The sequence below is a fragment of the Urocitellus parryii genome, chromosome 1, assembly GCF_045843805.1.
Source record: "Urocitellus parryii isolate mUroPar1 chromosome 1, mUroPar1.hap1, whole genome shotgun sequence".
In the NCBI taxonomy this organism is placed as follows: domain Eukaryota; kingdom Metazoa; phylum Chordata; class Mammalia; order Rodentia; family Sciuridae; genus Urocitellus; species Urocitellus parryii.
In genome coordinates, this window is record NC_135531.1 from 127,579,940 (window position 1) to 127,594,524 (window position 14,585).

The 14,585-nt window shown below is 35.9% G+C and overlaps 1 protein-coding gene across 6 annotated transcripts in view; it reads right to left on the bottom strand.

The window, feature by feature from the left end:
- The window catches only part of Nsd1 (nuclear receptor binding SET domain protein 1), a 142,425-nt gene that overhangs the window by 35,412 nt on the left and 92,428 nt on the right, over positions 1 to 14,585 (bottom strand). For all 6 annotated transcript variants that reach the window (XM_026398225.2, XM_026398227.2, XM_026398223.2 and 3 more), the window contains 3 exons: positions 14,349 to 14,492; positions 10,494 to 10,617; positions 57 to 257 (listed from right to left, as the gene is read on the bottom strand). In XM_026398225.2, the coding sequence (XP_026254010.2) occupies positions 57 to 257; positions 10,494 to 10,617; positions 14,349 to 14,492 (469 nt within the window). The remainder of the gene's footprint in view (positions 1 to 56; positions 258 to 10,493; positions 10,618 to 14,348; positions 14,493 to 14,585) is intronic.

Sequence of the window (14,585 nt, forward strand, 5' to 3'; positions counted from 1 at the left end):
ATTGCTATTGAGACTACAATCTTACAATTAGACTGGTCCTCATAAAAAACCCATACCTTTAGATGCAGAAACACTGGCTGGATTAGCAGCATGGCAGGTTATACAGATGTGGAGGGAGCACCGAAAGCCCTTGTTCTGCATGACAGTTGGTGGGTATTTCTGGACACATTCTTCATGGTAAAATTTTCCACACAAAGGCAAAAGGCACCTTTTAACATCTTCCCCACTTTGCTTACATACAAAACAGGTATGAATTCCTGGGAAGTCAAAAGAAGAAAACTAATATTAATTAAACAATTTACCCCAATAATGAACGATTAGGGTCAAAAGTTAGTAAGGAACTTCATAATAGACTCATTAGGCTGACAATATTGAATACAATGAAAAATCAATATAAACTGACAATATGACAACGTATGTTAACAGACATGATTCAATCAGTTGTATAATAGTTGAAAGAGCATTCTTTAAAAAAAATAGAAAAGTAAAACCACACAACTAATGTCTCGTCTATCCAATAGATCCAACAGTAACTTTATAGAAAATAAGGAAGATAGAAGTTAAAGGGATATTTAGAGGATGCAACCAACCAAATTTTACGTTTCGTTTATTTTGTTTGGAGTACTGAAGATTGAACAAAGGGGAATTTTATCACTGAGTGAAATCCTAAACTCTTCATATTTTTATGTTGAGACAAGGTCTCACTTATGTGCCCAGAGTGGCCTCAAACATGTGGTTTTCCGTCCTCAGCCTCCCACATCACTGGGACATAGTACCTAGCCAGCACACTAGATTGCAATTAATGAAACTAGAGCACAGATAATACAGTACTGGGGCACAGTGGGGCAAGCCTGTAATCCCAGCAACTCAAGAAGCTAACGTAGGCTGTGGTTGTGGCTCAGTGGTAGAGAGCTTGCCTAATATATGGGGTACTGGGTCTGATCCTCAGAACCACATAAAAATAAATTAATTAAATAAAGGAAGGTAACGTGTCCATCTATGACAAAAGCATTAAGGCAGGAAAACCATAAATTTGAGGCCAGACTGAGAACTTAGCAAAATCCTGTTTCAAAATAAAAAAATGAAAAGGATTGGGGATATAGCTCACTGGAAAAGTGTCCCAGGGTTCTATCCAGAGAACTTCTACTCCTGATGCACAAAAACAGTAGAGAAAACAGTTCAACAGGAAAAAGGGCCATCACTTCAATGAATAAATAGCATTAATAAAATAGGGTGAGTCAGGCAGTATGGTTAAGAGAAACATTAAAAAAAAAAAAAAGCAGGGACCTAATTTAGATCTTCATTCTGAACACTATAGAAAGACATCTTTTTTAAAAAATAATAATTTATTTATTTATTTGTTTTAGGTAGACCCATAATTTTGTTTTTGTGGTGCTGAGGATCGAACCCAGTGCCTCGGACATGCTAGGTGAGCGCTCTACCACTGAGCCACAACCCCAGCCCTGAAAGACATCTTTAAGAAAGAAAAGAGATATCTTTGAGACAAATGGATAAAATCCTAAAGACACCTGTATAGATGACACATAATATCCTTTAATGCATCCTTTAATGACACATTGCTTTAAAAAATTCATAGAACTCCCCCCCAACCCCCTAAATCTGAGGGTGTGGCTCAGTGATACAATGATTGCCTGGAGTATGCAAAGTGCTGGGTTTGATCCTTGTGATCCTTGCCATGACAACTCAGTGAAACTCTTGTCTCTAAATAAAATGCAATGGCATAAAAATCCCCTAATATGGAGGGAACTATGATACTGATTAAACAAGATTTCTTAGATACAATACCAAAGAATAGACCATAAAAGGAGTAAATTAATAAATTGGACGTTATCAAAATTAAAAGGGGGGGGGCGTGATGTGGCTCAGTAGATGAGTGTCCCAGTTCCATCCCCAGTACTAAAACAAAACAAAATAGGGTCGGGGAACATACCTCAATTCACAATACCTAAACTGTGGAACCAACCTAACAGATGAAAGGATAAAGAGACTGTGGTAGGGCTGGAGATGTGGCTCAAGCGGTAGCGCACTCGCCTGGCATGCATGCGGCCTGGGTTAGATCCTCAGCACCACATAGAAACAAAGATGTTGTGTCTGCCGAAAACTAAAAAGTAAATATTAAAAAAAAAAAATCTCTCTCTCTCAAAAAAAAAAAGAGAGAGAGAGAGAGAGACTGTGGTATATATACACAATGGAATATTACTTAGTCTTAGAGCAGAATGGAATTATGGCATTTAATGGTAAATGGATGGAACTGGAGAACATTATGCAAAGTGAAATAAGCCAATCCCAAAGAACTAAAGGCCAAATATTTTCTGATATGCAGGTGCTAAACCACAATAAGGGGAGGAGTGGAGGGTAGTGGTATTTTGAACTAGAGGGGAATGAAGAGCATTAGGGTAGGAATGAGAGTAGAATGACTCAGACATTATCACCCTATGTGCATATATGATTACATGACCTGGGTAATTCTACATCATGGACAACCAGACGAATGAAAAGTTATACTCCATTTATGTATGATGTGTCAATATGCATTCTACTGTCATGTATAACTAACTAGAACAAATAAAAAAATAGGGCTGGGGATGTAGCTCAGTAGTCGAATGCCCCCGAGTTCAATCCCTGGTACTCTCCACCCCATCCCGCAAAAATGTAGTTCTAGTTCTATATGGTAGAAATCTTCTGAAATATATGGAGAAAATGAGGCAGAAAGATGATGATTATTGAAACTAAATAATGAATACATTCAGATTTCTTATGGTGTTCTTTCTTTTTATGTGATTTCTATAATAAAAAATTGATTTTGTTGTTGTTTTTTGAAGGATTTTCTCTCTCCAGAACATAGCATTGTTAGATGCAATCAATATAAAGAAAGACTCCAGGCTTAAGAAGCAGAACAATCTGAATGCAGATCCTGCCACTGGTATTTTCTGGTATAAATAGGAGATTATTCAAATCACCTATCTCATATACAAACAACTGAGATCACTCAGCTAATTAAAATTTTAGGAAAAAGTTTTAAATATGTATTTGTAACAAGTATACCATTGCCTGACACTAAAGAGGTGTCAGCTATTAACAAAGTAGAGCAATCTATATAATAACAGCGTGGTTGCCCTATTGCAGAAAAACTAGGGTAAACCACAAGCAATAAGAAATTACTTTCTTGGGCTGGGGTTGTGGCTCAGTGGCAGAGCGCTTGCCTAGCATGTGCAAGGCCCTGGGTTCAATCCTCAGCACTACATAAAAATAAATAAATAAAATATTGTGTCCAATAATAACTAAAAAATAAATATTTTTAAAAAGAGAAGTGACTTTCTCTTCTTACTCTATTATTTTTACTAAAATGAGCAAAAATTCAAATTCTCAAAAACAGCCTTTTGTGGGGCATGGTGGCACGGGTCTGTAATCGCAGTGTCCAGGGAGCTTAAGGCAGGAGGATCACAAGTTCAAGGTTGGTCTCAGCACATTAGCAAAATCCTGTCTCAAAATAATACATTAAAAGTGCTGGGGATGCAGATCAATGTTAAGGCACCCCTGTTCAAACTCCTGTACCAAAAAAAATAAAATAAAATAAAGCCTCTTGCTGGGTGCACTAGACATGCCTATAATTCTCCAGATAATGAAGAGGCTGAGGTAAGGACAACCTCAAGTTAGAGGCAAGCCTGGGTAACTTAAACCCTATCTCAAAATAAAATTTTAAAAAGGGTCTGAGGTATATTTCAATAGTAGAGTGACTTTCTGTTCAATTGACAGTACTGGGGAAAAAAGAAAACAAAACAAAAAATCTTCTTTTTTTTAAGAGAGAGAGAGAGAATTTTTAATATTTATTTTTTAGTTATTGGCGGACACAACATCTTTGTTTGTATGTGGTGCTGAGGATCGAACCCAGGCCACACGCACGCCAGGCAAGCTCGCTACCGCTTGAGCCACATCCCCAGCCCCATAAAAAAATCTTAATAATAATAAAATAACAATAATTTTAAGATTTCCAGGACTATTATGTGACCGTCTAAAGATTTCTATAATAAAAGACAGGTTTTGTTGTTTTTTGAAGGACTATCTCTCTGGACATAGCATTGTTAGATGCAATGTAAAGAAAGACTCCAGGGTGCTAGGGTTGTGGCTTAGTGGCAGAGCACTCACCTTGCATGTGTGAGGCATTGGGTTCGATCCCCAGCACCACATAAAAGTAAACAAAATAAAGATGTCATGTCCACCTTCAACTAAAAATTTAAAAAAAAAAAAAAGGCTCTAGGCTTCAGAAGCAGAACTACCTGAATGCAATTCCTGCCAGTGGCATAAAAATCCCTATTATGAAGGGAACTATGATACTGATTAAGCAAGATTTCTTAGAAATAATACCAAAGAACAGGCCATAAAATGAGTAAATTAATAAATTGGACATTATCAAAATTAAAAACTTCTGCTCTAAGTAATAAAAGGCATCCCAATAAATCACCAAGTCAAGCTGCCAATTTATCAACCACATGATCTTACATATAGAAAAGCCTAAAGACTCCACCCTAAATTGTTAGAATGAACAAAATCAGTAAAGTTGCAGAATAAAAAAACAACATAAAATAATCATTTTAATTCTCATGTTAATAGAGAATTATCCAAAAAGGTAATCAAGAAATCAATTCCATTTATAATTATTATAAGAAAACAAGATATCTAGGATTACACTTAACTAAAGAAGTGAAAGGTCTCTCTACTAAAAACACTGATGAGTGAAACTGAAGCGAACACAAATAAGTTGAAATATAACCGTTTTCACACACAATAATAAATACTGCTAAATGACCACATTACTGAGTAATTCAACGTCATTCCTAACAGAAATGACATGGGCTAGGTGATATAGCTCAGTTGGTAGAGTGATTGCCTTGCATGCAATGCACAAGGCCCTGGGTTCAATCCCCAGCACAACACACACAAAAAAAGTATTAACAGAAATGGCAAAAATAATCCTAAAATGTGTTTGGAACTACAAAAGATCCTCAATGGCCAAAGCAATCTTGAGCAAAAAGAACAAAGCTGGAGACAGACTATAATTAGACTTCAAATGTACAATAAAGCTATAGTAACTAAAACAGCAATACATTGGCATAAAAACAGATTCACAGAAAAATGAAACAGAATAGAAATTCCAGAAATAAAATGATATATTTATAGCAAACTGATATTGACAAATGTACAAATAACACATATCAAGGAGAGTATCTTTGATAGATGGTGCTGAAAAATTAGATAACCACATGTCAAAAGTTGAAACTGGACCCCTATTACTCACTATATACAAGTCAGTTCAAAGGGGACTAAAAATTTATATATTAAATCTAAAACCATAGAAGAAAATGGACATTGGACTGACTGAGCAAGGATGTTTTGAGTATAACCCCAATAGCACAGGTAACTACAAATGCAAAATCGGACTATATTAAACTAAAAGGCTTCTTCTCAGCAAAGGAAATGGTCAAGAGTGAAAAAACAACCTAATGAATGGAAGAAAATATTTGCAAACATATGTGAATTGAAGCAATTCAATAGAAAAGACAAAAATATCATTTAAAAAAGGGGCCGGGTTTGTGGCTCAGTGATAGAGCGCTCACCTAGCAAGTGCAAGGTCTTGGGTTTAATCCTCAGCACCACATAAAAATAAATAAAATATTGTGTCCAACTACAACTAAAAAATATTTAAAAAGAGCATATTTTAAAAAATAAATTTAAAAAATTTAAAAAGGGCAATAGACCTAAGCCTCAGGAAAGTATAAATCAAAGCCACAATGACAAATCTTTTCACATTCTAGAATGGCTATTATTTAAGACAAAAGGAAAGGCTGAGATTATAGCTCAGTGGTAGAGTACTTGCCTAAAATACATGAGGTCCTGAGTTCAATCTCCAGCACAGGAGGTGAAAAAGGGACAAAAGGTTAAGTGTTGACAAGAATGTAGGAGAAAAAATATCTTTTACACACTGTTGATGGGAATGTAAACTAGAACATTACGAAAAACACTATGGAGGCTTCTCAAAAGATTAAATATAGGGGCTGTGGATCAATGGTAGAGCATTCGCCTAGCATGTGAGAGGCACTGGGTTCGGAACTCAGCACGAAGAAAAAATAAAATTGTGTACAACTAAAAAAATTTTTTTTTAAAGATTACACAGAACTACAATATGATCCCAGAATTCCACTGTAAGATATCCAAAGGAAATAAAATCAATATGTGAAGAGGTGTCAGCCCTCCTGTGTTTACTTTTTTTTCTTTTCTTTTTTTAAATGTTTTGGAAATGGGGACTGAACCACTGAGCTACATCTCCAGCCTTGAGATAGGCTCTTGCCTTGAATTTGGATCTTCCTGCCTTGGCCTCTCAAATTGTTTGGATTATTGTGCCATTATTGCCATGCTATATATAATATTCAAAATATGGAATCAACTTATATGTCCATCCACAAATGAATGGATAAAGAAAATGTGGTATATATACACAACTATATCATGAAAAATGACAACATGAATGGAAGTGGAAGACATTATATAAAGTAAACAATCCAGACAATGATTGACAAATATTGGCAACCAACTCCTATAAAATCTAATTAAGCTGCCCTTAAAAAAGTAGAGAATAGAGCCACAGGGGACATCCTAAAAGGGAGAGGATGAGGAAAGGTCAGTAAACATGAACAGATAGTAACAAAACAACAACAAACAAAAACCAGAAACTTATAATTAGACAGGAGGGAATAAATCTGATGTTTTCTTACAGAGAAGGGTGATAACCACAGTTCACAATAAGTAAGGTGAAGTTTATTTAAACAACAACAACAAAACCAGAAGAAGGAATTTCAAATGATATTATTACAAAGAAATGATGACTATATAAGGTGATAGATACGCCAATTATCCTGACTTGATCATTTTACACACACACACACACACACACACACACACACACACACACACACACTTATATATGTGGCTGGGGATATACCTCAAAGGGAGAGTGCTTGCCTGGCATGTGATAGGCCCAGAGTTAAATCCCTAGTACTGTCATCTACAGATTGGGAGACTATTTGGAAAAGTACATATCTGATACAGGATTTATATCCAGAATATATCAGAATTTAAAAAAAAATGCTTAGAACTCAAAGAGTAAGAACCCCCCCCCCAAATCTGACTAAACCCTTCATTTCTTTGAACTGGGAGGTATGGTGGCCAGAAAATTTTGGGGATTAAACCAGGGTCCGATGTGTTCTTGGCAAACTCTATCACCCCCCATCAAAGAACTGGATGTCAAATAAGCACATTAAAAAAGCTACAACCGGGGCCAGGTTTGTGGCTCAGTGGAAGAGCGCCCACCTAGCATGGGTAAGGCACTGGGTTCGATCCCTGGCACCACATAAAAATAAAAACAAATAAAATAAAGATATTGTGTCCATCTACAACAAAAAGTGTGTGTATATATATATATATATATATATATATATATATATATATATAAAACAGCTACAACCTCATTCTTTAGAACACCACAAATTAAAATCTCAAAGGTGTATAAACATACTTCCGAATGCTAAAATAAACTGCTAATGAGAATATAAAATGTTGCAACCCTAGGAAAACAATTTGAGGTTTCCACTATCATATGATTCAGTCATTCTACTCTTTGGTATTGATACAGGACAAAAGAAAATGTGTCCATAGGAAGACTTGAATGTTCATGGCAGCTTAGTTTGTAATAGCCCAAATATTAAACAACTCAAATATCCATCAAATAAATGAATGGATTAACAAACTGTAGTAAATACACACAATGAAATCCTAATCAACAGTAAAAAGGAATGGATTATCAAGATACACAACATTATGAAATCTCAAAATAATAATGCTGAGTTATGTTTCGGAGGCACATGCAAATACATACACATATCACAGCTTATCAAATCATACACTTTGAATACATAATCTTTTTTTTACATCAATTATACCTCAGTAGAACTGAGAGAATGAATTAATGACATATTCAACAACATAGAGGAGTCTCAAAGGTATTATTATGCTAAGTCAGATATGACTATAGCACTTCATTTCACTTTGATGAAATTCAATAAAGATAATCAAGATTATGTTAAATCAACCTGTTCGGAGACTATTACACGTTGATAAAGATAATAAGACAAACAAATCTAGATTATTGACACAAAGGGCAAGAAGACTTTACTAAGATTAGGATAAGTATGCAAACATATAAATAAATAACTTTTTTTAAATTTAATTAATAGGTCTGGATGACACTATTTCCCATAATGATCAAAGTCCCCAAAGTCTTCCAACTTTTTCTCCAACATTGATCAAAGTGACTGTGAGAAAATGAAATAGCTGCCCCAAACTGATTGGCTCCTCAATTTGACATAGCTTATCTATACAAAGACATGAAATTGCTGATTGTGTCCCTTTGGGGGTACTATAAAGTTTCTCTACCATTCAAGTCAGAAACAATAACCTTTCCCTTCATTCTCCCCAAGCCAAGAAATAACTTCTTTAGCTTCCTCCCAGAGCCCCACAACTCCACGACACAATTAAATTTTGTTGTTACCTTCCTTTCTCTGTGGCTGTACTTCACTCTTATTTCCTGTCCTGTGTTTTTTTCTACACTACATTAGATCCCTCACCCTACACGCAAGATGGCCCTTCCCTTGACACTGTGATATCCTTCCTTCAGGTACTACATTCCTTTCAATTGAAGTCAAGCTTATTTAAGAAGTAATATAGACTGTCACCCATTGATCTTTCAACATGGTGTAGCATGGCAGCCTCTTTGAAAGCCAAGTACTTTTCTCACTGCCAAATGCAAAAGCTTCTTTTCTAAAAAATATTTTTTTACTTGTAGTTGGACACAATATCTTTATTATTTTTATGTAGTGCTGAGGATCAAACCCAGGGCCTCACATGTACACGGCAGGCGCTCTACCATTGAACCCCAGCCCCAGGCCCTTCTCTTTTTTCTAATTTTTTTTTTTAGTTGCAGCTGGACATAATACCTTTATTTATTTATTTTTATGTGGTACTGAGGATCGAACCCAGGGCCTCGCACTTGCTAGGAGAATGCTCTACTGATGAGCCATAACCCCAGCCCACAAAAGTGTCTTTTTACTCCAAAACCTCCTGGGTATCTTTGTTAAATCTACCCCTATTAATGACACCCCACTCTGGTGGTTTAGCAGATACTGATTAGCACCTCTTCACACTCCCAACAGCTATAGAGTATAGATATAACTCTATATCCTCAGAGATTGTCATTGGTTCTTATCTCATTCCACAGATACCTTCACTTTGGACAGCATCATTCAGAGAGACTTTCAGAGATTTCAATGGTTTGTAAATATAAAATCTATACTCATTCCTTCACTGCTTAAATGCTATAATATCTAAATATCATGCTGAAGAGAACTTTCCTTAGCATAGCTTATGAAGTATTTTATAGGCTGATTTCCCATTTTCTAAACCAACATAACTATTCCACATAATCTTTTTCTTTTATTGACAAACATTTCTATTATTATACAACACATGCAAAGAAAAGTACACACATCTTAAGTATACTATTGATGAACTGCCATGAAGTGAATGTTTACACAATCAAGTCCCAGATTAAGAAATAGAAAACACCTTTAGTAACCTAGAAACACACTACATCTCTGAACTAAAATATCTTACGTAACCTTTAGAAACACAGGCATATACACCAACTCCCCAAGTACTTCAGGCACTTTCAATACCAGATATTGTGCCTTTGTTTTCCCCTACAATTTCATTCTCTCTCTCTCTATCCTCTCTTTATTTATTTTTTAATTTTTGGTACTGAGAATTGAACCCAGGAGTACTTTACAACTGAGTTACATCCCCAACCCTTTTATTTTTTGATACAGGGTCTTGCTAGTTGCTGATGGCCTCACTAAGTTGGTGAGGATGGCTTGAATTTGTGATCCTCCTGGCTCAGCCTCTCAAATTGCTGAGATTATGGGCATACACCACAGGTCCCAGCAATCTTTCTCTCTCAAAACTAAACTTATATATCTTCTCCTTTGGATTTAGATCATCTTTGTTCACAACATATTTAAAACACATTTCAATTATAAACCTTTCTGTAAGGCATGAAACTCTTCACTTACTATTCACCTGGTATGCTTTTCTTTTTAGTTGTAGATGAACACAATACCATTATTTTATTTATTTTTTGTGTGTGTGGTGCTGAGGATCAAACCCAGAGCCTCACACATCTAAGCTAGTATTCTACCACTGAGCTACAACCGCAGCCCTCACCTTTACTGAGGGGAGCAACAAAGCACATATTTATATATGTGTAGTGCCCAGCCCTATGCCACCAGATGGTGTCTCCAATACATTTTATTTCCCCTGAAAAACTTAAAACTCTTCAGAAAAATACTCTTCTATATCTGATTTACCTGTGCGACATTCATTGCAGATAAATTTTCCTCTTGGCATCTCAGTTAAGCCAAGGCACTCCAGATGGAAAGCCCCACAGCACTGAGCCTCACATAAGAGCAGCTCACCAAGTTTCTCACAGTTCTGTTAAGGAAAGAAAACAGATCTGTCTATACGAAAAGGTTTGAGAAAACCCCTAAAGGAAGGCCCTCATGAGGCCAAAGGTTAAGAAATAGCTTTGGGAAAAAAACAACAACAAGAAATTTCACCATTAATTCAACCATTTTTTAATAATTACCTCTTATGTGCCAGGCACTACAGATTCCTGTCTCATATACATCTTATATTATGGGGACAGAAGGTAACAAGCAAATAATTTAAACAAACAGGAAATATATAAGATAATAATTAGTATTATATAGAGAATTCCAATATCTACTTTGGTTGATTAGGGATGACCTCTCCTACTGGCCTATGAAGGACAAGTCAGTCATGTGAAGATCTGACGCAAGGTCCAGGACCACAGCAAATATACAAGTCCACAAAGAAAAAGCATGGTATATTGGGAATTACAAAGAAAGCCACTGTTAGTGATAAAAAGTGAAAAAATGTTACAAGTGGCAGAAGTAAGGTACAAGAAAGACAAGGACCTGTTTAATTTATTAGAGTTTATTCTAATTGTGAACGTGTACCACTGCAGAACTCTAAAGAAAAGCCTGAAATCAAGTGTTCATTTTTTAAAAACATCCCTCTGGTTGTTATGTGAACAATGAATTAAAGAGTAAAAAGGTTAGAACAAAGAGAGAAACCAGAAGGCTAATGCAGTAGTTTAAGCAAGTGAATAATACTGGTCAGCTAGACATGAGTCATGCATTGTACAAAAAGAGATGATAGCAGTCTGGGGATGAGGCTCAGTGGTAGAGTGTTGGTCTGTCATGTGTGAAGCTCTGGGTTAGATCCCCAATACCAAAAGGTAGGAGAGGGAGAGAAAGAGATACTGAGATAGATCCTAGCATGATCTGAGCAACCTGTTAAGACACATCTAGAACCACCTCAGAGAGATCACATTCTGAAAGGAACTCACTTAAGGCAGGTTGTCACTTAAAGAAATGGTGTGAGAAATGAGGACCTACATCTGCCACTACAAATACAATGTTAGATTTATGAAGACTGCAAATTCCCAACATTCAGTACTTTCAACATATTAAAACCCTGATTTACATCTCCATAGTGATAAGTAGTAAATAAATAAATACATAAGAAAGCCTTACACAATCAATCAGGACTACCCACAGATACCAAAATCTGTGGATGATCCAGACCCTTATACAGCCAGGTGTGGTGGCACATGCATATAACCCCAGCAACTGGGGAGGCTAAGGCAGGAAGATCAAAAGTTCAGGGCCAGCCTGGGAAACTTAAAATAAAAAATAAAACTCAAAATAAAAAATAAAAAGGGCTGGGGACATAGGTCAGTGGGTTCAATCCCTAATGCAAAACAATACTGGGCTGGGGCTTAAAAAAAAAAAAAAAAAACAAGCCCTTATAAAATGGCATATAGAATTTGCATATAACCTATGCACATTCTTCCCATATATTTTACTGAAATTTTACATTATTTAAAATAGCTATATAAATATTCCTTTGTATTGTTAAGGCAATAATGACAAAAAAATTCTATATATGCTCAGTACAGACCCAATAATTATGGGGTGAACTATACAGTATATATCAGGAGCACTGTAACATTTTTTATTCCCCAAATATGTTCCATCCACCGGCTGACTATAATTATGTTAGTAAGAAAGAGGAAAAGTAACTAAGCAAATAAAAGATGCCAGGCATGGTAGCATGCACCTGTAATCCCAGATACCTGAGAGGCAGAGGCAGAAGGATTCCAAATTCAAGACTGGCTTCCACAACTTATCAAGACTCTATCTCATAATAAACAATGAACAGGGCTAGATATATAACTTAGTGGTACACTGCCCCTGAGTTCAATCCCCAGTACAATGGGGGGAAAAATGGTTTTGGCCACTTAAGGACATCAAAGCAGAAACAAACAAATGAACAGGAAAGCTTTGGGAAGCAAGGCTACAGAGGCAGCTTGAGATTGAAAGGGGTCCCCAGGGCCTTAACCAACCTGTAACATGGGTTGTTCTCAAATGTTTGACTCTCCAAATATCTACAATTCATTCACACACATAAATTCAACACCACCATATGATACATTCTGCTTTATATACACAAAATTCCAATGACAATTTTTCTATAAACAAACAGCTTAAATAAGAAATTTTCAATTACAGTATAAACCAAATAATACATTTTAAAAATTAACTAAATGTTATAACTAACCCATGTAATTTTTCTTTTTATACTGGGATATTTGAGACTGAAAGGGGATGAATAGTAAATTATCAAATCACAACATCAATTTACACACTGATCCAAACAGTTCAGGACCACACAGGCACAATACTTTTATTTGTTTGATTGTTTACTTTTTGGTACTGGGGATTGAACTAAGGAACACTCCACCACTGAGTCACATCTCCAGCCCTATTTTGTATTTTTTCTAATTTGCTTAGCACCTCACTTTTGCTGAAGCTGGCTTTGAACTCATGATCCTCCTGTCTCAGCCTTCTGAGCCGCTAGGATTACAGCACCTGGATACTTATTTAATTTTTGACAATCTTTGTAAAACATATTTACACTCTGACTTGTCTTACTCCAATAAATAATGAAGATAACTGTCCTTGAGGATTAACACTGTTTGGGAGCTGGTCCAAATACAATGAAGCATTCTTTATACAATAGGGAAAGTGAATAGGCAAAAAAAAAAAAAAAAAAAAAAACCTGGCATAAAATTGTAATGACTACAATAACTTATACTGAATCTGGGTTTATATTTGAGTTGTTTCAATTCAAATTATATATGTATGTATTTGAGCAGTGCATGGTTTTTGTCACCTATAATCCCACTGACTCTGTCTCAAGATGAAATAAAAGGGGCTGGGGTTGTGTCAGTTACAGAGGGCCTTTGGGTTCAATCCCCAGTATAGGAAGGAAAAATTAATAAGTCTCATATTAAGATTTTATGAGACATTTTAAGAATATGCATCAATGGATCATTAAGTCTATAAAACAATAGCACACCTAAAGCATATGTTTAATGGATTAATCCAAAAGTCAGAAAAGGCTCTTAAACAATAAGGTAGACGCATCTCAGAGAGGAAATACAGCACAATTATTAGACCTCTAAACTTAGATTGCCTAGATCTGAATACTAGCTTTAGTGTGGGACTACAGGCAAGCTGTTTAGGCTCTCTGTAGTTTTGTTTCCTAATCTGCAACAAGGGGCTAATAACAGAACTCAATCTTATGAGATTATTATGTCATATTACTAAATGATGAAATATTTATAAAGTGTTTAGAATAAGACTTGATACATAGCCAATAATATATATATTTATTAAATAAATGGGAAAATATAGTGATATTTTCAAAGTCACTACTTAAGAAAAAAAGCTAAAATAGCCCCTGGAAAAATCCCTTAGAAACCCTAAGATACCCACACTATGACAGGTTGCACCTCAAGAAAATTATGTTTCACAAATTAATTAATTCACATTCTTCATCTCAGACCTGCTAAAGGACATACACTCATGGGCCACAGGGAAAGGTGATGAACAGGGAATTATTTCTTTTCCTTCCTCTTTTTGTCAAAGAAAAAAGAGTTATGGCCTTAAAGTAACTCCACTGGAATCATTCAAACTCATTTTTTGTAACCACAATAAGGTCATTCAGAGATAGGGAGGCGTTCTCTTAAGATAATCATGAAAAGAAAATGTAAGTGGGCAAACATTCTCTACCTGACAAACATTCTCCTTGAGGGCAGCTCCTCCACCTCGTTCACCCTGCATTTTTTTAGATGCAGACATTCCAGAGTCATGTTCTACACCCTCCTCAACAGTCTCCTTGGGAGTTGCATCCGTCCTGTGAGTCATCAGTTCTCCCTTGCAGAGAAAAAAATAATATTCCATACCTGTATTATTGATGTCTCCTCCATCTGACCCCCTCCCTCTGGCCTGCTATTTGTCTAGCCATTA